The sequence below is a fragment of the Gadus macrocephalus genome, chromosome 9, assembly GCF_031168955.1.
Source record: "Gadus macrocephalus chromosome 9, ASM3116895v1".
NCBI classification, from domain to species: domain Eukaryota; kingdom Metazoa; phylum Chordata; class Actinopteri; order Gadiformes; family Gadidae; genus Gadus; species Gadus macrocephalus.
In genome coordinates this window covers 10014116-10033008 of record NC_082390.1, presented here as the reverse complement: position 1 = coordinate 10033008, position 18893 = coordinate 10014116, and the positions used below count along the sequence as shown (strand labels likewise).

At 47.3% G+C, this 18893-nt stretch overlaps 1 protein-coding gene across 2 annotated transcripts in view; it reads right to left on the bottom strand.

Annotated features, from left to right (window-relative positions):
* cadps2 (Ca++-dependent secretion activator 2) overlaps positions 1-17739 on the bottom strand; it is a 59584-nt gene extending 41845 nt beyond the window's left edge. The window contains exons 1-6 of one of the 2 annotated variants that reach the window (XM_060060611.1): positions 17065-17739; positions 12942-13055; positions 8614-8943; positions 6902-6982; positions 6266-6499; positions 4030-4151 (exon numbers count right to left, since the gene is read on the bottom strand). In XM_060060611.1, the coding sequence (XP_059916594.1) occupies positions 4030-4151; positions 6266-6499; positions 6902-6982; positions 8614-8943; positions 12942-13055; positions 17065-17391 (1208 nt within the window). In that variant the 5' untranslated portion in view covers positions 17392-17739. The remainder of the gene's footprint in view (positions 1-4029; positions 4152-6265; positions 6500-6901; positions 6983-8613; positions 8944-12941; positions 13056-17064) is intronic. The other variant, XM_060060612.1, reaches the window with a different exon arrangement.
* Between the last annotated feature and the right edge of the window lie 1154 nt (positions 17740-18893).

Sequence of the window (18893 nt, the reverse complement as noted above, 5' to 3'; positions counted from 1 at the left end):
CTATGTGGGGGAAGCTTATGTGCTTAAAATACGTAACAGTGAGGGTTAATGAATTTCTTGCAAACAGTTTTTTCACCTCCTCTGGTGTCAAGCAGGGAGATGCTTTATCGCCTACTCTCTTCGCTGTTTATATAAATGATCTAGCCAGTACAGATAAATTATTAGGATGTGGGGTACAGTTTGGAGGGGAAAACATTTGTGTACTTTTATATGCAGATGATATTATTTTGATGGCTGACTCAGAAGAAGATCTGCAAAGAATGCTCTCATTTGCAGAAGCTTGATGCAGTAAATGGAGAATGACCATCAATGAAAAGAAAACAGAAATAATGCATTTTAGAAATCCTCGTTCAGCTACTAGTACATTTCAATTTCATTTCGGAGAAAAAAAGCTGAACTATACAAAATGTTATAAATACCTAGGATTTTACCTGGATGAACACATGCATTTCAGAAAGGGTAATACAGTTCTCTCTGAGTCAGCCAGCAGAGCTCTTGGTGGAATTAAAGGCAAAACTAAGATGCTGGAGGATATTGGTTTTTCTACATGCACCAAACTTTTCCAGGCTTGTGTGTGTCCTGTGTTGGACTATGTGGCGGGGGGCTAGGGTTATAAAAACTATCCAGTGAATGAAAAAATCCAAAACAGGGCCATCCGATATTTTATGGGTGTTCATAAATTCGCACCAATACCAGCTACAACCGGAGACGTGGGGTGGGACCCCTGTAGGGAGTGCTGGAGTGTGTGTATTATGAGGTTGTGGAACAGGCTGTTGAGGAATGGATGAGGACAGAGTGGCCAAAAAGGTGTTGGAATGTGACATGCATACAATTGGAGGATGGGCAAGTGAGGTGTATGATTTATATGTGCGACTGGGTTGTGGGGATGTGTTTACGGACAAAGTTGAAAAGGATCTTAAAATAGGTAAAGAACCGATATCCTTCAAAAAGAGAGAGACCTGGTTCTCTGAAGTGAGGTGTCTGCCATAAGATGCGTACATTTTGTCAAATTAAACATGCGTTTGGTACAGAAAACTATATTTTGTATAACTTGTCTAAGAGAAAGAGGTCCCTATGTGCTCAAATTAGGTCATGAATTTTCCCTCTACTCATTGAATCCGGCCTGTCGGTGGGCGCCAGTGAAGAGAAAAGGCTGCGTCATTTTTGTGAGCTCGATGAAATTGAAAATGAAATTCATTTTATTTGGTATTGTCCGTTTTATCAGGATTTGCGAACACGTTTATTCAAGAAAGTTATAGTTCACACATATAGTAAATTATATGTGTGATGCAGATATGTTAGCTTGGCTGTTCCAATATATAACTTTTTTGATTGCTGACTTTATTGAAAAAGGCGTGGGCTAAGAGGAATATGTCTCTTAATGTTTAGTGTGTGGATGAAATGCATTGTATAGTGTAACTTGATTGTGTATGTACTACACGCTTTGTGTGGTTATATCGGTGTCCTGTAATCCTATGTGGGATGGGCCACTTGTGTGGCATGACACGGAAATAAAAAACATCATTCATTCACGTCCCCTCACTACACAACTCTACTACACACCTGCACCACACACCCCGTCACGACACACACACACACACCTCTACAACACACACCTCTGCACACACCTCCACTACACATACCTCGTCACTACACACATACCTCTACTACATACACCTGCAACACAAACCCGTCACTACACAACTCTACTACACACTCCCGCACAACAGACACCCCGTCACTACACAACTATACTACACACTCTTGTAACATACAACTCTACTACACCCAACCCCGTCACAACACACCCCTACTACAAACACCTGCACAACACACCGCATCACTACACTCCTCTGCTCCACACACCGACAACACACACCCCATCGCTGCACAACTCTACTACACACACCCGCACAACACACACCCCGTCACTACAAACATCCCATCACTACACAACTCTACTACACACACCCGCAGAACACACAAATCTACTAAACACACGCCCGTCGCTACACAACTCTACTAAATACTCACGCACAACACACACCTCTACAACACACACCTCTACAACGCACTTCTGCTACATACAACTTGTAACCTTTATTATTAAAGCACAAAACTATACTACACACAGTCGGGTCACGGTGGGGTCAGGGTGGGGTCAGGGTGGGGTCAGAGTCGGGTCAGATGTCCCTTCTCTCCCTCCAGGCAGGGGGACAAACCTACCTTTTCTGTTTCCAGGGCAACCAGGTGATTTCAGCGAGAGCCATTTATTTATAGCCCAATCAGCCCAACACACACACACACACACGTTATATACCTGTGTGTGTATGTTGTGTGGAGTGCGTGTGTTTATTCATCTGTGTGTGTGTGTGTGTGTGTGTGTGTGTGTGTGTGTGTGTGTGTGTGTGTGTGTGTGTGTGTGTGTGTGTGTGTGTGTGTGTGTGTGTGTGTGTGTGTGTGTGTGTGTGTGTGTGTGTGGCTCAAGGTGTGATTCCTCTAGAGACCTGAGCAGCTGATGAGTGAGGCGTTTGATTTGTTTCCATGGAAATAGTCTTGAATAACCTCACTTCATTCTATTCACTAATTCTGCTTAGCGCAACGCTTTAATTATTTAATAATAGGGGTGTGACGATACACTCAGCTCACGAGACGAGACGAGACACGATATTGGGTTCACGAGAACGAGACGAGACGCGATTTTAAGAAAACTACAATGACAAAATATATGAATGGACCAACAGACTTTTATTTAACCAAGTCGCGCATGCATTTTGAAATGTTTTATTATAACTCTTTAAATGCATGAAATTGAAACTAAAACTACAATTTATAAAATAAATTAAATTAAATAATAATTGTTTCAAGTGCAAACAATATTATGTGCAAAACCAAATCAAAGTGCCCAAAATGTACTTTGATTAAATGTATTCGTTGTCGCGGTTATTCAGCCTCTTCTTCTCCTCCGGAAAAACACGACCGCATTGCATTGTGGTATACGGGAGTAACATGTAGGGTACATCGTATGTACACTCAAATTTTGGGTATTTTAAGTGCATTATATAGTGCATGAAATTAACCACTGAGAATTCGAACACCACTACAAAATGGCGAGCACCCTATATAGTACACTATATCCGTGATAGGGAACGATTTCGAACACAGCTTATGGCTGCTTTCGATGCTTCCCCTGCTTCCCCTCCTTCTCCTCTTCTTCTTTTCCTTCTCCTTCTTTAGGTTCTGGCAGGCTAGATGTAGCAAAGGCGCATTACTGCCTCCACAGGCGACAAATAGAAGTTTGGATAAATCACAAATCTCGCGAGACAGATTTTTAACGCGACAGGTAATATCGTTGAGGATAATCTCGCGAGATCTCGTGGCACGAGATCTCGTCACACCCCTATTTAATAATGATATAAATATACGATGCTGGAGATGTGAGTGTGAAGGGAGGAGAATTATTGTGGAGGTGACCGGTAGTCCTGACACACATGCACTGTGAAACGCACTAGGCCCCTGGCGTAAAGTCTGGAGTTTACCGGGCCCCTGGCGTAAAGTCTGGAGTTTACCGGGCCCCTGGCGTAAAGTCTGGAGTTTACCGGGCCCCTGGTGTAAAGTCTGGAGTTTACCGGGCCCCTGGCGTAAAGTCTGGAGTTTACCGGGCCCCTGGCGTAAAGTCTGGAGTTTACCGGGCCCCTGGCGTAAAGTCTGGAGTTTACCGGGCCCCTGGCGTAAAGTCTGGAGTTTACCGGGCCCCTGGCGTAGAGTCTGGAGTTTACCGGGCCCCTGGCGTAGAGTCTGGAGTTTACCGGGCCCCTGGCGTAGAGTCTGGAGTTTACCGGGCCCCTGGCGTAATGTCTGGAGTTTACCGGGCCCCTGGTGTAAAGTCTGGAGTTTACCGGGCCCCTGGCGTAAAGTCTGGAGTTTACCGGGCAACTAACGTATAGTCTGGAGTTTACCAAGCCCTAGTGTAAAGTCTGGAGTTTACCGGGCAAGACTGATGGAGGAGACCTGGTGGAGGAGACTTACTGCGGTCTGGACGCCTCAGCCTGGTCGGTCTGGAGCTTCTCTCCGCCCTCCACCTCCATGGTGCAGTAGACGATACGGTTAGGAGCCAGAGACCGCAAGCCCTGGACCTCCACCACCATCACCTGGGGAGACAACACAATGTCTGAACCTCCACCACCTCCATCACAACACACTGTGAACCTCCCCCACCTCCATCACAACACACTGTGAACCTCCACCACCTCCATCACAACACACTGTGAACCTCCACCACCTCCATCACAACACACTGTGAACCTCCACCACAACACACTGTCTGAACCTCCACCACCTCCATCACAACACACTGTGAACCTCCCCCACCTCCACCACAACACACTGTGAACCTCCACCACCTCCACCACAACACACTGTGAACCTCCACCACCTCCATCACAACACACTGTGAACCTCCACCACCTCCACCACAACACACTGTGAACCTCCACCACCTCCACCACAACACACTGTCTGAACCTCCACCACCTTCACCACAACACTGTGAACCTCCACCACCTCCATCACAACACTGTGAACCTCCACCACCTCCATCACAACACACTGTGAACCTCCACCACCTCCATCACAACACACTGTGAACCTCCACCACCTCCACCACAACACACTGTGAACCTCCCCCACCTCCATCACAACACACTGTCTGAACCTCCACCACCTCCACCACAACACACTGTGAACCTCCACCACCTCCACCACAACACTGTGAACCTCCACCACCTCCATCACAACACACTGTGAACCTCCACCACCTCCATCACAACACACTGTCTGAACCTCCACCACCTCCATCACAACACACTGTGAACCTCCACCACCTCCACCACAACACTGTGAACCTCCACCACCTCCACCACAACACACTGTGAACCTCCATCACAACACACTGTGAACCCCCACCACCTTCAACACAACACACTGTGAACATCCACCACCTCCATCACAACACACTGTGAACATCCACCACCTCCATCACAACACACTGTGAACCTCCACCACCTCCATCACAACACACTGTGAACCTCCACCACCTCCATCACAACACACTGTGAACCTCCACCACCTCCATCACAACACACTGTCTGAACCTCCACCACCTCCATCACAACACACTGTGAACCTCCACCACCTCCATCACAACACACTGTCTGAACCTCCACCACCTCCATCACAACACACTGTCTGAACCTCCACCACCTCCACCACAACACTGTGAACCTCCACCACCTCCATCACAACACTGTGAACCTCCACCACCTCCACCACAACACACTGTGAACCTCCACCACAACACTGTGAACCTCCACCACCTCCATCACAACACACTGTGAACCTCCCCCACCTCCATCACAACACACTGTGAACCTCCACCACCTCCACCACAACACACTGTGAACCTCCACCACCTCCATCACAACACACTGTGAACCTCCACCACCTCCATCACAACACACTGTGAACCTCCCCCACCTCCACCACAACACACTGTGAACCTCCACCACCTCCACCACAACACACTGTGAACCTCCCCCACCTCCATCACAACACACTGTGAACCTCCACCACCTCCACCACAACACACTGTGAACCTCCACCACCTCCATCACAACACACTGTGAACCTCCACCACCTCCACCACAACACACTGTGAACCTCCACCACCTCCACCACAACACACTGTCTGAACCTCCACCACCTCCATCACAACACACTGTGAACCTCCACCACCTCCATCAAAACACATTGTGAACCTCCCCCACCTCCATCACAACACACTGTGAACCTCCACCACCTCCATCACAACACACTGTGAACCTCCACCACCTCCATCACAACACACTGTGAACCTCCACCACCTCCACCACAACACTGTGAACCTCCACCACAACACACTGTGAACCTCCACCACCTCCATCACAACACACTGTGAACCTCCACCACCTCCATCACAACACACTGTGAACCTCCACCACCTCCACCACAACACACTGTGAACCTCCACCACCTCCATCACAACACACTGTGAACCTCCACCACCTCCATCACAACACTGTGAACCTCCACCACCTCCATCACAACACTGTGAACCTCCACCACCTCCATCACAACACACTGTGAACCTCCACCGCAATCCAACACTGCTGTTGCTCACACACACCCACACACACACACACACACACACACACACACACACACACACCTCCAGTGTGAAGGACAGGACCACTTCGGACTTGGACAGCGCCCCCGCCTCCTCTCCGAGGTCCAGGAAGGAGGCATTGATGGCCGAGCGCTTGAGCTTGGTCTTGAGGTCGGGCCCCCCCTTGGAGACCGGGAGGCTCTCCAGGTTGGACATCAGCAGGTTGGCGGCCCCCCGCAGCTCCTCCACGTACTGCAGCTCAGTGGCCCCCAGCACCAGCCGCGGGATCCGCCGCTCCTACCGCCACAGGTCAGGGGTCACAGGTCAGAGGTCACAGAGGTCACACAGGACAGAGGTCACAGGTCACACAGGACAGAGGTCACACAGGTCACAGGACAGAGGTCCCACAGGACAAAGATCCCACAGGACAGAGGCACAGGACAGATTTCATAGGTCACAGGACAGAGTTCATAGGTCACAGAGTTCCTAGAGGTCAGAGATGCTGGTGTTTGTAGTTGGGTGTTTGGTTGATACACGTCGCTATGGTTGTAGATTCATATTGTAGTTTTAATGTGAGTAGCCCTAGTTCTAGTCAGTAGTCCAAGTTAGTAGTCAGTAGTTCTAGTACTAGTTAGTATTCAGTATTCAGTAGTCAGTAGTTAGAAGTCAGTAGTCACTAGTCACTAGATTACAGGTTACCCGAGCCAGCTTCTCCGCCATCTGCAGCCGTCCGTCCAGCTCTCTGCGGATCTGAGCGGCCTGCTCGTCCACGTTATCCAGCTGGGAGGAATCACAACAGGAAGTGAGCCTTTTGCTACCTTAGCTTTCTGCTGCCACAGCACCAACGACACAAAAGACATCCTTGGGAACCGAGACAGGGAAAGACTTTCCACATTCCACCTCGCCAATAAAGCTCTTTTGAATTGAATTGAATGGAGAGAGAGAGAGAGAAAGAGAGAAAGAGAGAAAGAGAGAAAGAGAGAGAGAGAGAGAGAGAGAGACATCCGCTTATAAACATGACAACGAGTCAGATGATCAGAGAGACAGGGAAGAGGAGGAGAGGAGAGGACAAAATTACAGTCCTGCCACTGAGGCAGAGATGAAAACAGAAGAGACTCAAATGGATTCTTCTAGGAGTCATGAAGACATCATGTAGAGAACAGTGGGACAGATTTGCCGATCAGTAGTATCAAAAAAGAACAAGAATGATATAGGTCAGTCAATAATAAATACACAGGGTTTTTTACACAGGATACACAGGATATTTATGTGTATGTGTAAATATAGACGGATATTGTCGATCTGACAATGCCCACCGTCACTGGATCAGACCGCTGTCAATCACTGCTGATTTGTGATAAATTAACGATCTGATCCAAATACGTTGTGAATTTTAAGCTGTAATATCCAAATATTGAATGATATATATGCATGTATATATATCTGATAGAATTGTCAGATATCTCTTTGTAAATATATATAATAATATATATATATATATTCCCGAAGGGACGCCGCCGCCGCAAGGGACGCCGCCGCCGCGGGAGACGAGGCCACCGCCGGAGAAGAGGCCGCAGCGGGGGACAAGGCCGCAGTGGGAGACGGAGACGACACAGTGGGAGACGACGCAGTGGGAGACGACGCAGTGAGAGACGACGCAGTGGGAGACGGAGACGACGCAGTGGGAGACGACGCAGTGGGAGACGGAGACGACGCAGTGGGAGACGACGCAGTGGGAGACGGAGACGACGCAGTGGGAGACGGAGACGACGCAGTGGGAGACGGAGACGACGCAGTGGGAGACGGAGACGACGCAGATGGAGACGACGCAGTGGGAGACGACGCAGTGGGAGATGGAGACGACGCAGTGGGAGACGACGCAGTGGGAGATGGAGACGACGCAGTGGGAGACGACGCAGTGGGAGACGGAGACGACGCAGTGGGAGACGGAGACGACGCAGTGGGAGACGGAGACGACGCAGTGGGAGACGACGCAGTGGGAGACGGAGATGGAGACGACGCAGTGAGAGACGACGCAGCCGGAAAAAAGAGCTAGCGCTGGTGGCGTGGAAACCCCACACCCACTGGCCCCATTACAATATATCGTAATGTATCTATATCGTAATGTACGTATCTATACTGTGTTTGTGTGTACATTTATAAATATAATCACCCAACATATGTATTTAGCTACTGTGTGTGTTATGTAAGGGATAATGTATAGAACGCCGGTCATTATCGAGAAAATAAGCCCCGACAGGGCGAACAGGACACCGTCGCGCAGCGGAGGTGTCTTGCTTCGCCATGAAGGGGCTTATTTTACGATAATGACCGGCAAAGTCTCAGGACACACGGTACATGCATACAGTATCTATATGCAGTATGTGTATTCTATCCTGTCGGCCCCCGACCTGGCAGGCGTTGTAGAGCAGCTGGTGTTGCTGCTTGCTGACCCCCAGGACACTCTGGAACATCTGGTAGAGCTGCTCCTTGCTGAGGATCAGCTCCGACACGGCGCTGTGGTGGCGGGCCGGCGGCCGGCGGGGGTCCTCGTCGCCACGGGCGACGGTGTCGTACTTGGCCATCCAGGAGCTGAGCACCGTCTCCTTGCTCAGCCCGTCGATCTCCGGCAGGCTGCGGACGCGGCGCTCGATGTTCTTCTTGAAGACGTCCCGGAAGTCGGCAGCCGAGCAGCCGCCACTCTGCACCATGCGGGACACGCGCTCGCTCTTCAGGAAGCCCTGGACAGGAAGTAGAGGTACATAAGGAAGTAGGGTTACAGACGCGCTCGCTCTTCAGGAAGCCCTGGACAGGAAGTAGAGGTACAGAAGGAAGTAGGGTTACAGACGCGCTCGCTCTTCAGGAAGCCCTGGACAGGAAGTCCAGGGCTTTAATCAAGACTTTGAAGACCTCTCTCTTTGAGATGACAGTTATTAAAATAAATATGTCCAGTCTCCAAAGGCTAAAGAGTTCTGTGGTTTCTCCTGTGCCACCTCCGCAGGCAGACCTACCAGAAAACAAGCTATGAACAAGAGGTAACAAATAGACTTCATCTTCACCACAGGGATGAATCTGAATACTGGAATACTAGGGGTGCAAGAGCTCTCACCCCGACACACACACACACACACACACACACACACACACACACACACACACACACACACACACACACACACACACACACACACACACACACACACACACACACACACCACACACACCACACACACACACACACACACACACACACACACACACACACACACACACACACACACACACACACGATAATTTTGAACTCTTGTTTTGAGTTCATAACGTTATTGAATGTTGTAAGTCCACATTGATGTTGACCCAGGATGATTCTGATGTTCATCTCGGCTATTTCTACGCTCAGTATCGTTATGGAAACACCGTGGAGCACCAGAGAGATCAGAGCTGATCCGCAGCCTCTGTATGTCTCATCTCTTAAGATATATATTATATTTATCAACTGGAGTGTGTGGCAGACCCAGATACCTTCCCGGGGAGAGGCTTTAGCCCCCGCAGCCGGCTCCATCTCCCACCCTTGAGTGGATCATCGCTTAACGAGCCGAGCTCCGCCGGCAGGGGGTGTGTCCTTTATGCCTAACGAGGTCCCAGCGTGGGGCGGGGGGGCACCCTGCTGCTGGCCTTAACGCAGTTTAACCTCCTCCTCTATTATTCAGGGAGCCCACCTCCCCACCCAGATAGAGCCATCACACCTAGTCATCACCACACCTAGCCACCACCACACCTAGTCATCACCACACCTAGCCACCACCACACCTAGCCATCAACACACCTAGCCATCAACACACCTCGAGCTTTAGAGCTAACAGCATCACAGCTAACAACATAACGGCTAACTGCATCAGAGCTTATGGCATCAGAGCTAAGAGCATCAGAGCTAACAGTCTCAGAGGGGGTTGGCTAATCAGTTAGCCTGTGGAGATAAAGACCCACAGACTTCAAAACAAGAAATAATGAGTTTCACAAACCGTCTGCAGAGAAACACTGATGAGAAGAGCAGCTTAGTGGGTGATGACTAGTGCTGGGGTGAGTAGTCTGGGGGTTAGTAGTGCTGGGGTGAGTAGTGCTGGGGTGAGTAGTGCTGGGGTGAGTAGTGCTGGGGTTAGTAGGGTGGGGGTTAGTAGTGCTGGGGTTAGTAGTCTGGGGGTGAGTAGTGCTGGGGTGAGTACTGTTGGGGTTAGTAGTGTACGGGTTAGCAGTTTTGGGGTGAGTAGTGTTAAAGGGGGAGAAGTGTTGGGGTGAGTAGTGTTGGGGTTAGTGGTGTTGGGGAGTGAGTAGTGTTGGGGTGAGTAGTGTTGGGGAGTGAGTAGTGTTGGGGTGAGTAGTGTTGGGGAGTGAGTAGTGTTGGGGTGAGTAGTGTTGGGGAGTGAGTAGTGTTGGGGTTAGTGGTGTTGGGGAGTGAGTAGTGTTGGGGTTAGTGGTGTTGGGGAGTGAGTAGTGTTGGGGTTAGTGGTGTTGGGGAGTGAGTAGTGTTGGGGAGTGAGTAGTGTTGGGGTGAGTAGTGTTGGGGTTAGTATTGTTGGGGTGAGTAGTGTACGGGTGAGTAGTGTTGGGGTTAGTAATGTTGGGGGCTGAGTAGTGTTGGGGTAAGAAATGTTGGGGAGTGAGTAGGATAATTTTTCATGCAAAGAGTTCGACCGTTTATTGTGCAATTGTTCAGATAAAGGCTGTAGAGAAAACACAACGAGAAAGACTACACGGCTCGTATGTGACGTCACGCTCCCTGCGACTGGCGTGGAGAAGACCGACAATCTTCCCATCAGCCTAACTGAAACTCTGCACGTGCCCCGACTTATAATGGTTTTCACCTCTTTCTATGGTTTTATCCTCGCCTTGAAAAAAAGTGGTGAAGTGGAGCACAGAGCTCGCCATCTCTGTACCGAGTTCCAAATGCGGGTGTGGTGACGTATATCATATGCGTCGAGAGCAGCGAAGAACTGTAGTTCACAAAGCGGCCTCACATAAAACCTAAAATTATCAAACTTCTTCACGAAAATGTTTAGTTTTCTTTGCATGAAAAATTATCATTTAAATCCACAAACAACATATGTGTAATCCAGGGCATATAAAGACTGGGACCAGAAAATAATTATTTTCTCTCCATTGACACCCATTCATATTTTTCGATCTCATAGGTCCCATGAGCTCTACCGGAAGGGGCGTGACTTCGCCACTCTATTACCGTCGAAGATGCCCCCACCACTTTTAAATCATTTGTTTGGCAGCATTTTGGGTACCCGGCGGATATTATGAATGGCAGTAGAGTGACTGATAAGACACGGACAATACCAAGTTGTCAGTGACATACTTGGTCAGACTCTGTTTGCACTATTTGCACTCTGTATTGACGGAGTAGAACTTTGATTTGGTTTTGCAGATAATATTGTTTGCACTTGAAAAAAATAGAATTATTTAATTGAATTTATTGTACTTCAACTTTTATAAATTTTAGTTTTAGTTTCAATTTAAAGGCACCCAGTGCAACTTTATGTAAACATTCAATGAAAAATAAACATTACATTTCTAGTCTTTTTTACACGTAGTAAGTTTCAATAACTCCATACCATTACATATCGACATTCAAGGAGCAAAGATGAGACGTCGTTGTGTGGTGAGAACTGATAGAAAATCGTAAACAACAACAATCGCCGGTGGGGAGAAGCCATTTTTCCATTGACTGGAAGCCTGCTTTATTTATTGTAGGTTACAAAAAATAAAGAAAATGGCGGCATTGTTGTTGTTATCGATTTTGTATCAGTTCTCACCACACAACGACGTCTCATCTTTGCTGCTTAAATGTCGGTATGTAATGGTATGGAGTTATTGAAACTTACTACGTGTAAAAAAGACTAGAAATTGAATGTTTATTTTTAAGCCTCGAAAGTTGCACTGGGTGCCTTTAATGCATGTAAAGAGTTATAATAAAACATTTCAAAATACATGTGCAACTCGGTTAAATAAAAGTGTTGTTCCAGTCATATATTTTGTCATTGTAGTTTTCTTAAAATCTCGTCTCGTCTCGTTCTCGCGAACCGAATATCGTGTCTCGTCTCGTCTCGTGAGCTGAGTGTATCGTCACACCCCTATTGTCCGGGGGTGAGTAGTGTTGGGGTGAGTAGTGCCTCAGACTCAACACCCCTGTTGGTGGTTTGTGTTAAGATTCTCAACACTATCCATCCAGAGTGCTTCTTGTGAGCGGTTGAGTAAGAGGAGTCTTCATCATCTTCCTCCTCATCGTTGCTCCTTGAGCCGCTGGTGAAATTATCGCCACGGAAATGATAACAAGCTGCATGTGTTGCTAGGCAACCCGTCGTCAGCAGCGACAGGTGACACCCGGCCAAGGGGGGGATGAAGGTCCATCCCACACACACACATATACACACACAGTTGTGTAGTAAAGCCAATCTGTGGCAACCACCTCATGTTGGGATGAATCTGTTTGTTAATTAGACAGCACTACCTGATTCATTCTGCGTTACCACAGCAACCTGGACTTCCTGCCACGACGGAGTCCCAGGAAGCTGTGTGAATATGTGAGCCTTATTTCACCAGATCAGATCTTTCTATTGATGAAGAAAGCTCAAAGGTCAAAGGTGCCTGACGTCCCCCAACATCCTAATACATATATGAATGAGAGAAGAGAGCGAGAGGGTGAGAGAGAGAGAGAGAGAGAGAGAGGGCTCACCTCGTAGTAGCTGCGCACAGCGTTGCAGAATGCCTCGTCGGCGAGGATCTGCGTGTCTCCGCTGAGGAAGGAGCTGAAGGCCTCGCGCACCGTCTGGAGCTTCTGCTTGTTCATCTGGGAGACGCAGCACGTTATATCACATTACGTTAGGTGAGGTTATGTACACTCTCAGCATTCACCCTTCATCCAGTCACTCTCTACATTCATCCAGTCACTCTCTAAATCCATCTAGTCACTCACTAAATTCATCCAGTCACTCTCCTCCTCCCCTTAATCCCTTTCTTCTCCTCCTCCTCCTCATCATTGTCTTGACCTCCTCCTCTTCCTCCTCTTGGTCTAGTAAAGTCCTGATGCTCAGTACATTCCTGAGACACAGCGCACACACAGAAACACACACACACACGCACACGCACACGCACACGCACACGCACACGCACACGCACACGCACACGCACACGCACACGCACACATACACAGACAGAGCACACACACACACACACACACACACACACACACACACACACACACACACACACACACACACACACACACACACACACACACACACACACACAGACACAGACACAGACATAAAGAGTCACATACACAGAGACCGAGTCACACAGGACCCATTTGTTTTTCCAGGCGCTTCCTGCGTTTGTCTTTGCGGGAGCGAATGGGCTAAGCTAAGTTCACCTAGCAGCCAGCGAGCAGCCTGGGTTGACCCCTGACCCTAGAGGAATAACAACACAGTTCGGATAGAGAGTGCCTTCATTTCCTGAATCCAACTCAAGCTGGGAAACCAGAATCATCCCAACAGATAGATCTGACATATTGTTTAATTAATATAGAATGATATATCATTATAACGTATACATCATACCTCATTTAATTAATATTGAATGATATATCATTATTACTTATACATAATGATACATCATTTAATAGATTCCACCATCTCCTGGTTCTATCATGCTCACCTCGGTGATGCTATGTGCACATCTGCTGTTTGACACATTTAAAGTTATTCAGAATCACAGCGCTGGGTGTTGAACATGATCACGAATTCAGCATCGGTGTATGGATGTAATTATTGAGAACATTAATAACGCAGACGGACCTGCATAATTTGCTCTGTTACATTTTGTTTGCAGTGCACAACACAATGTCCCACACTGGGAGGTCAATAAAGCTGGGATTAATTAGCTTTATTGAATATCTTACTGTTTTACCCAATACTTTAGTTTCACAACAAATAATCGTTTTATTTATTCTCGAAGGACATTGTTTCTGTCCCACTCTCTAAAATAGAAAATACTGTAAAAAGATATGTAATGATGCTAATAAATAATAAAATGAATGGACTAAAAATGATAAAATGATACATTCTATATTATATGATACTATTGACCATTATATAAAATGATGCATTGTCATATATTACTAGATTTAAAATGGACATAATTCAAGTTCAACATCAGTTTCGGTTACATCATGAACTTCACCTTTCTGCTGGACAGCGAAGTGAGAGCAGGAAACACCATGAACACTTCAGTGGTCACAGAGTCGCTCTAACGCAATTAAAAGTTAATATTTCACCACAACAGAGGTAGAAATTACACACACACACACACACACACACACACACACACACACACACACACACACACACACACACACACACACACACACACACACACACACACACACACACACACACCACCTTAAGTCAGTCACTGAAAGGATAATTGATTTCTGTAAGAAAGTCAAGCTTTTTGAATGCAACGGACAAAGGCTTTGGAATAAACACGTATGCCCCGTAAGCACGTAGTGTGTTGTATAAACATTATATATCTATATATTATATCTTCTAAATAGAGGTGGATTATTTCCTGCATTAGACGTGCATTTTTGACACCGTAATGGAAGTAAGGAATGAATCTTTAACCCCACAGCCTCTTCATGGTGTACTCCACGCTGATAATTCAATACTTAATTATTATATATTAATCATCAGGCCACAATAGTCTGCCCTCCTCCTCTTCCTCATCCTTCAGAGGGAGGAACAGAGCGGTTCATCGAATAGAATGCTCATCTCTGTTAGAAAGCTGTGTTTAATTCATCAGACCCCCTGCCCAGCTGTCAGTCAGCTGAAACTGGGAACTGGCAGCAGCTAAACTGAACTCTGAGCTGGTCTGTTCTCGGACCAGATCAACTCCAGACTGAACTAGGTGATAACAGATCAACTCTAGGCTACACTAGAATGAACTAGGTGATAACAGATCAACACTAGACTGAACTAGTTGATAAAAGAACAACACTAGACTGAACTAGATGATAAGCGCTCAACTCTAGGCAGAACTAGGTAATAAAAAATCCACATTAGACTGAACTAGGTGTTAACAGATTGAATCTAGACTGAACTAGGTGATAACTGATTAACACTAGACTGAACTAGGTGATAACAGATCAACACTAGACAGAACTAGGTGATAAGCGATCAACACTTGGCTGAACTAGTTCATAACAGATCAACACTAGACTGAACTAGGTGATAACAGATCAACACTAGACAGAACTAGGTGATAAGCGATCAACACTTGGCTGAACTAGTTGATAACAGAAAAGCTCTAGACTGAACTGGGTGGTAACAACTCAACAGTAGGCTGAACTAGGTGATAACAGATCAACACTAGACTTAACTAGGTGATAAGCGATCAACACTAGTTGATAACAGATCAACAATAGACTGAACTAGGTGATAACAGATCAATACTAGGCTGAAATAGGTGATAACAGATCAAAACTTGTCTGAACAACCTGTTTACATGACCATCACCCTACATAACCGTACTATCTATCGACACTTTGTGTGTGTGTGTGTGTGTGTGTGTGTGTGTGTGTGTGTGTGTGTGTGTGTGTGTGTGTGTGTGTGTGTGTGTGTGTGTGTGTGTCATGTTGGTTTAGCCTGGAAGACAGCTGTATGTTTAGAATTCTTATGCACACCAGAAGAATTCCTTCGAGCCAACAGTCATCCTACGAGACAAACAAGGCCTACGAGCAGAGCCAGAACTAGATTATAACCAGGCCTACAAGTAGACACAGAGCTAGATAACCAGGCCTACAAGCAGAGCCAGAGCTAGATTATACCCAGGCCTACGAGTAGAGCAAGAGACCAAGCTAGATTATAACCCGGCCTACGAGTAAAGCCAGAGCTAGATTATAACCAGGCCTACGAGTAGAGCAAGAGCCAGAGCTAGATTATAACCAGGCCTACGAGTAAAGCCAGAGCTAGATTATAACCAGGCCTACGAGTAGAGCAACAGCCAGAGCTAGATTATAACCAGGCCTACGAGTAGAGCCAGAGCTAGATTATAACCAGGCCTACGAGTAGAGCCAGAGCTAGATTATAGCCAGTTCTAGAAGACTGACGTAGGCTCGGCTGCGTTCAGCTATGTAAACAAGCCGGGTTGCTCTCGATGTGGCAGAGCTGGTTTCCACACACACACACACACACACACACACACACACACACACACACACACACACACACACACACACACACACACACACACACACACACACACACACCAAGCAGGTACTTGGATTTAATCTCTTCTTGCTTTCTTAACGTTATTGTTGAACTGTTACAACAGGATGCAGTCTAACAACCAGAAGTGAAAGAATTATACATGTTAATAATGTATCAATAGATAACATATATGAGGTACAGAGTATGTATATAGAATCATATGTATAATATATAAATAAATAATATATAAAGTAGAGTATGTACATTTGCATAAATATATTAATAAATAAGATATGTAAATAAATAAGATACAGTATGAACTATATTAATAATATTCTATTTAGATACTGGAGGACACAGCAGACTAAAGGTGAACCGAGTCGGGTACGGGTGAGTGAGAGGGTGAGGGGAAGAGGGTCAGGGTGAAGGGTGAGGTGGTAAAGGTCTGGCTGAGGGTCAGGGTGAGGGTCCGGGTCCGGGTGAGACTCCCGGGTGAGGGTCAGGGGCCCGGGTGAGAGGGGGAGGCTCCCGGGTGAGGGCGTGAGGGTCCCGGGCAAGGGTCCCGTGAAGGGATCAGGGGGAGTCTCCTACCTTCTGCTGCCGGCGGGTCATGTCTGTCGGCTGCTTGGCGTTGAACGGGTAGGCGATGCAGCGGAGGACGAAAACGTAGATCTGGAGCCGAGTCCTCCTCTCCTCCTCCTGCTCCCTCCTCTGCTCCTCCTCCCCCTCCAGCGCGCGCCTCTCCTTCTCCTTCTTCTCCTCGTCGCGCCGCCCGGGCAGAGCAGCAGGTGGTGGAGGAGCGGCGGAGGTGGAGGTGGACGAGGATGAGGAGGTCGTGGAAGAGGTCTTCGGTGGGTACTCCACAACTTCGCGGTCCGACTCCCCTCCCGTGTCCTCGCTCGAGGACGGGTCCAACATGACTCGAGACTCGCGAGCGCAGCTTAAACTCCGAGCCGCTGCGCGGGGAAATGAAGCGACGTGGTGGCCGCGTCTCGCGGGGTCCTCGAGCGGAACGGTGACGACGCGGCGGAGCCTTTACGTGTGTGTGTGTGTGTGTGTGTGTGTGTGTGTGTGTGTGTGTGTGTGTGTGTGTGTGTGGGTGTGTTTGCGTGTGTGCGTGAGCGCGAGTGTGTGTGAGTGTGTGTGCGTGTGTTCGAGTGTGTGTGCGACGCGTGACCCACCAGAGTGTATCGGAATGGTGTCGCGAGCGCGCGCTGGGCGGTGGTTTCCTGAGTGCACGCTCGGGGCTCCGGGACAGGTGAACCACCTGTACCGGAAAGGGAGGCGACAGGGGGCGGTGCCCTGAGAGAGACGCAGACTTTAAGGTTTATTTTGGTGAGCCGCAAATGTGATGCAAATAAAATTAAATGTTTTTCATTAGTTGTTGTTGTTGTTCTTAGTTCTCATATACTTGTTGATTTTAGAGAGAGAGAGAGAGAGAGAGAGAGAGAGAGAGAGAGAGAGAGAGAGAGAGAGAGAGAGAGAGAGAGAGAGAGAGAGAGAGAGAGAGAGAGAGAGAGAGAGACACAGAGACAGAGACAGAGAGAGAGAGAGAGAGAGAGAGAGAGAGAAAGAGAGAGAGAGAGAGAGAGAGAGAGAGAGAGAGAGAGAGAGAGAGAGATATTTAAAATATATGCCACGTTTTTATCATCATTATAATTATTATTATTGATATTATCTTTGGTACTATTAATCATTTATAGTGGCTACAGTGATATTTATTAAAATATTATTTAGTGATATTTATTTGTTATTATTATTCATATTTTAATATTAACTTTTACTTTTTGTTATTAATAATAATTATAATTTAATGAATTGATTTTATATAGCGCCTTTCAGGATACTCAAGGTCGCTTCACAAGAGTGGGAGCTGAGGTTCTGTGTGTAGGCGAGTGAGTGAGAGTGCAAATGCGCAAGCCGCTTGGTGGGGTCGTGAGGTAGGAGCCATATAGGCCCAGAGAAAAGGTTTGCTTTCGTGTACTTTTTGAAAGTCTCCACGGAAGGGGCACAGTGGGGGCGGACACGCAAAACACCCTATCCCCATAGGTCTTGAGTCTAGGGCGGGGAATAATATGGAATAATATGAATCATTATGTTCAATATGTCTACAGTGATATTGATTTATTATTTAGTCACAGATATGTCATTTCTTTATTAATATTCCCGAACTGCCCCAGTGAGATTCGAACCCTGGTTTGTGTGTGTGGTGAATAATGCTTTAAAGGGCCTTCCCAGTAGGCCTAAAGCTATCATACTGGTGGACTCACCCACCAGGCGAAATCAACAAGTCACAGGGAGGACAGGTTTTGGAGCCGCTAGTGACGGCTAATCCCGTTCAAACCTGGGAGTAAACCAGGTTCCCATTACACGAGCCGTTGGGATGAGAACAGAACCAATTCACTCGGGAGGTTACGGTA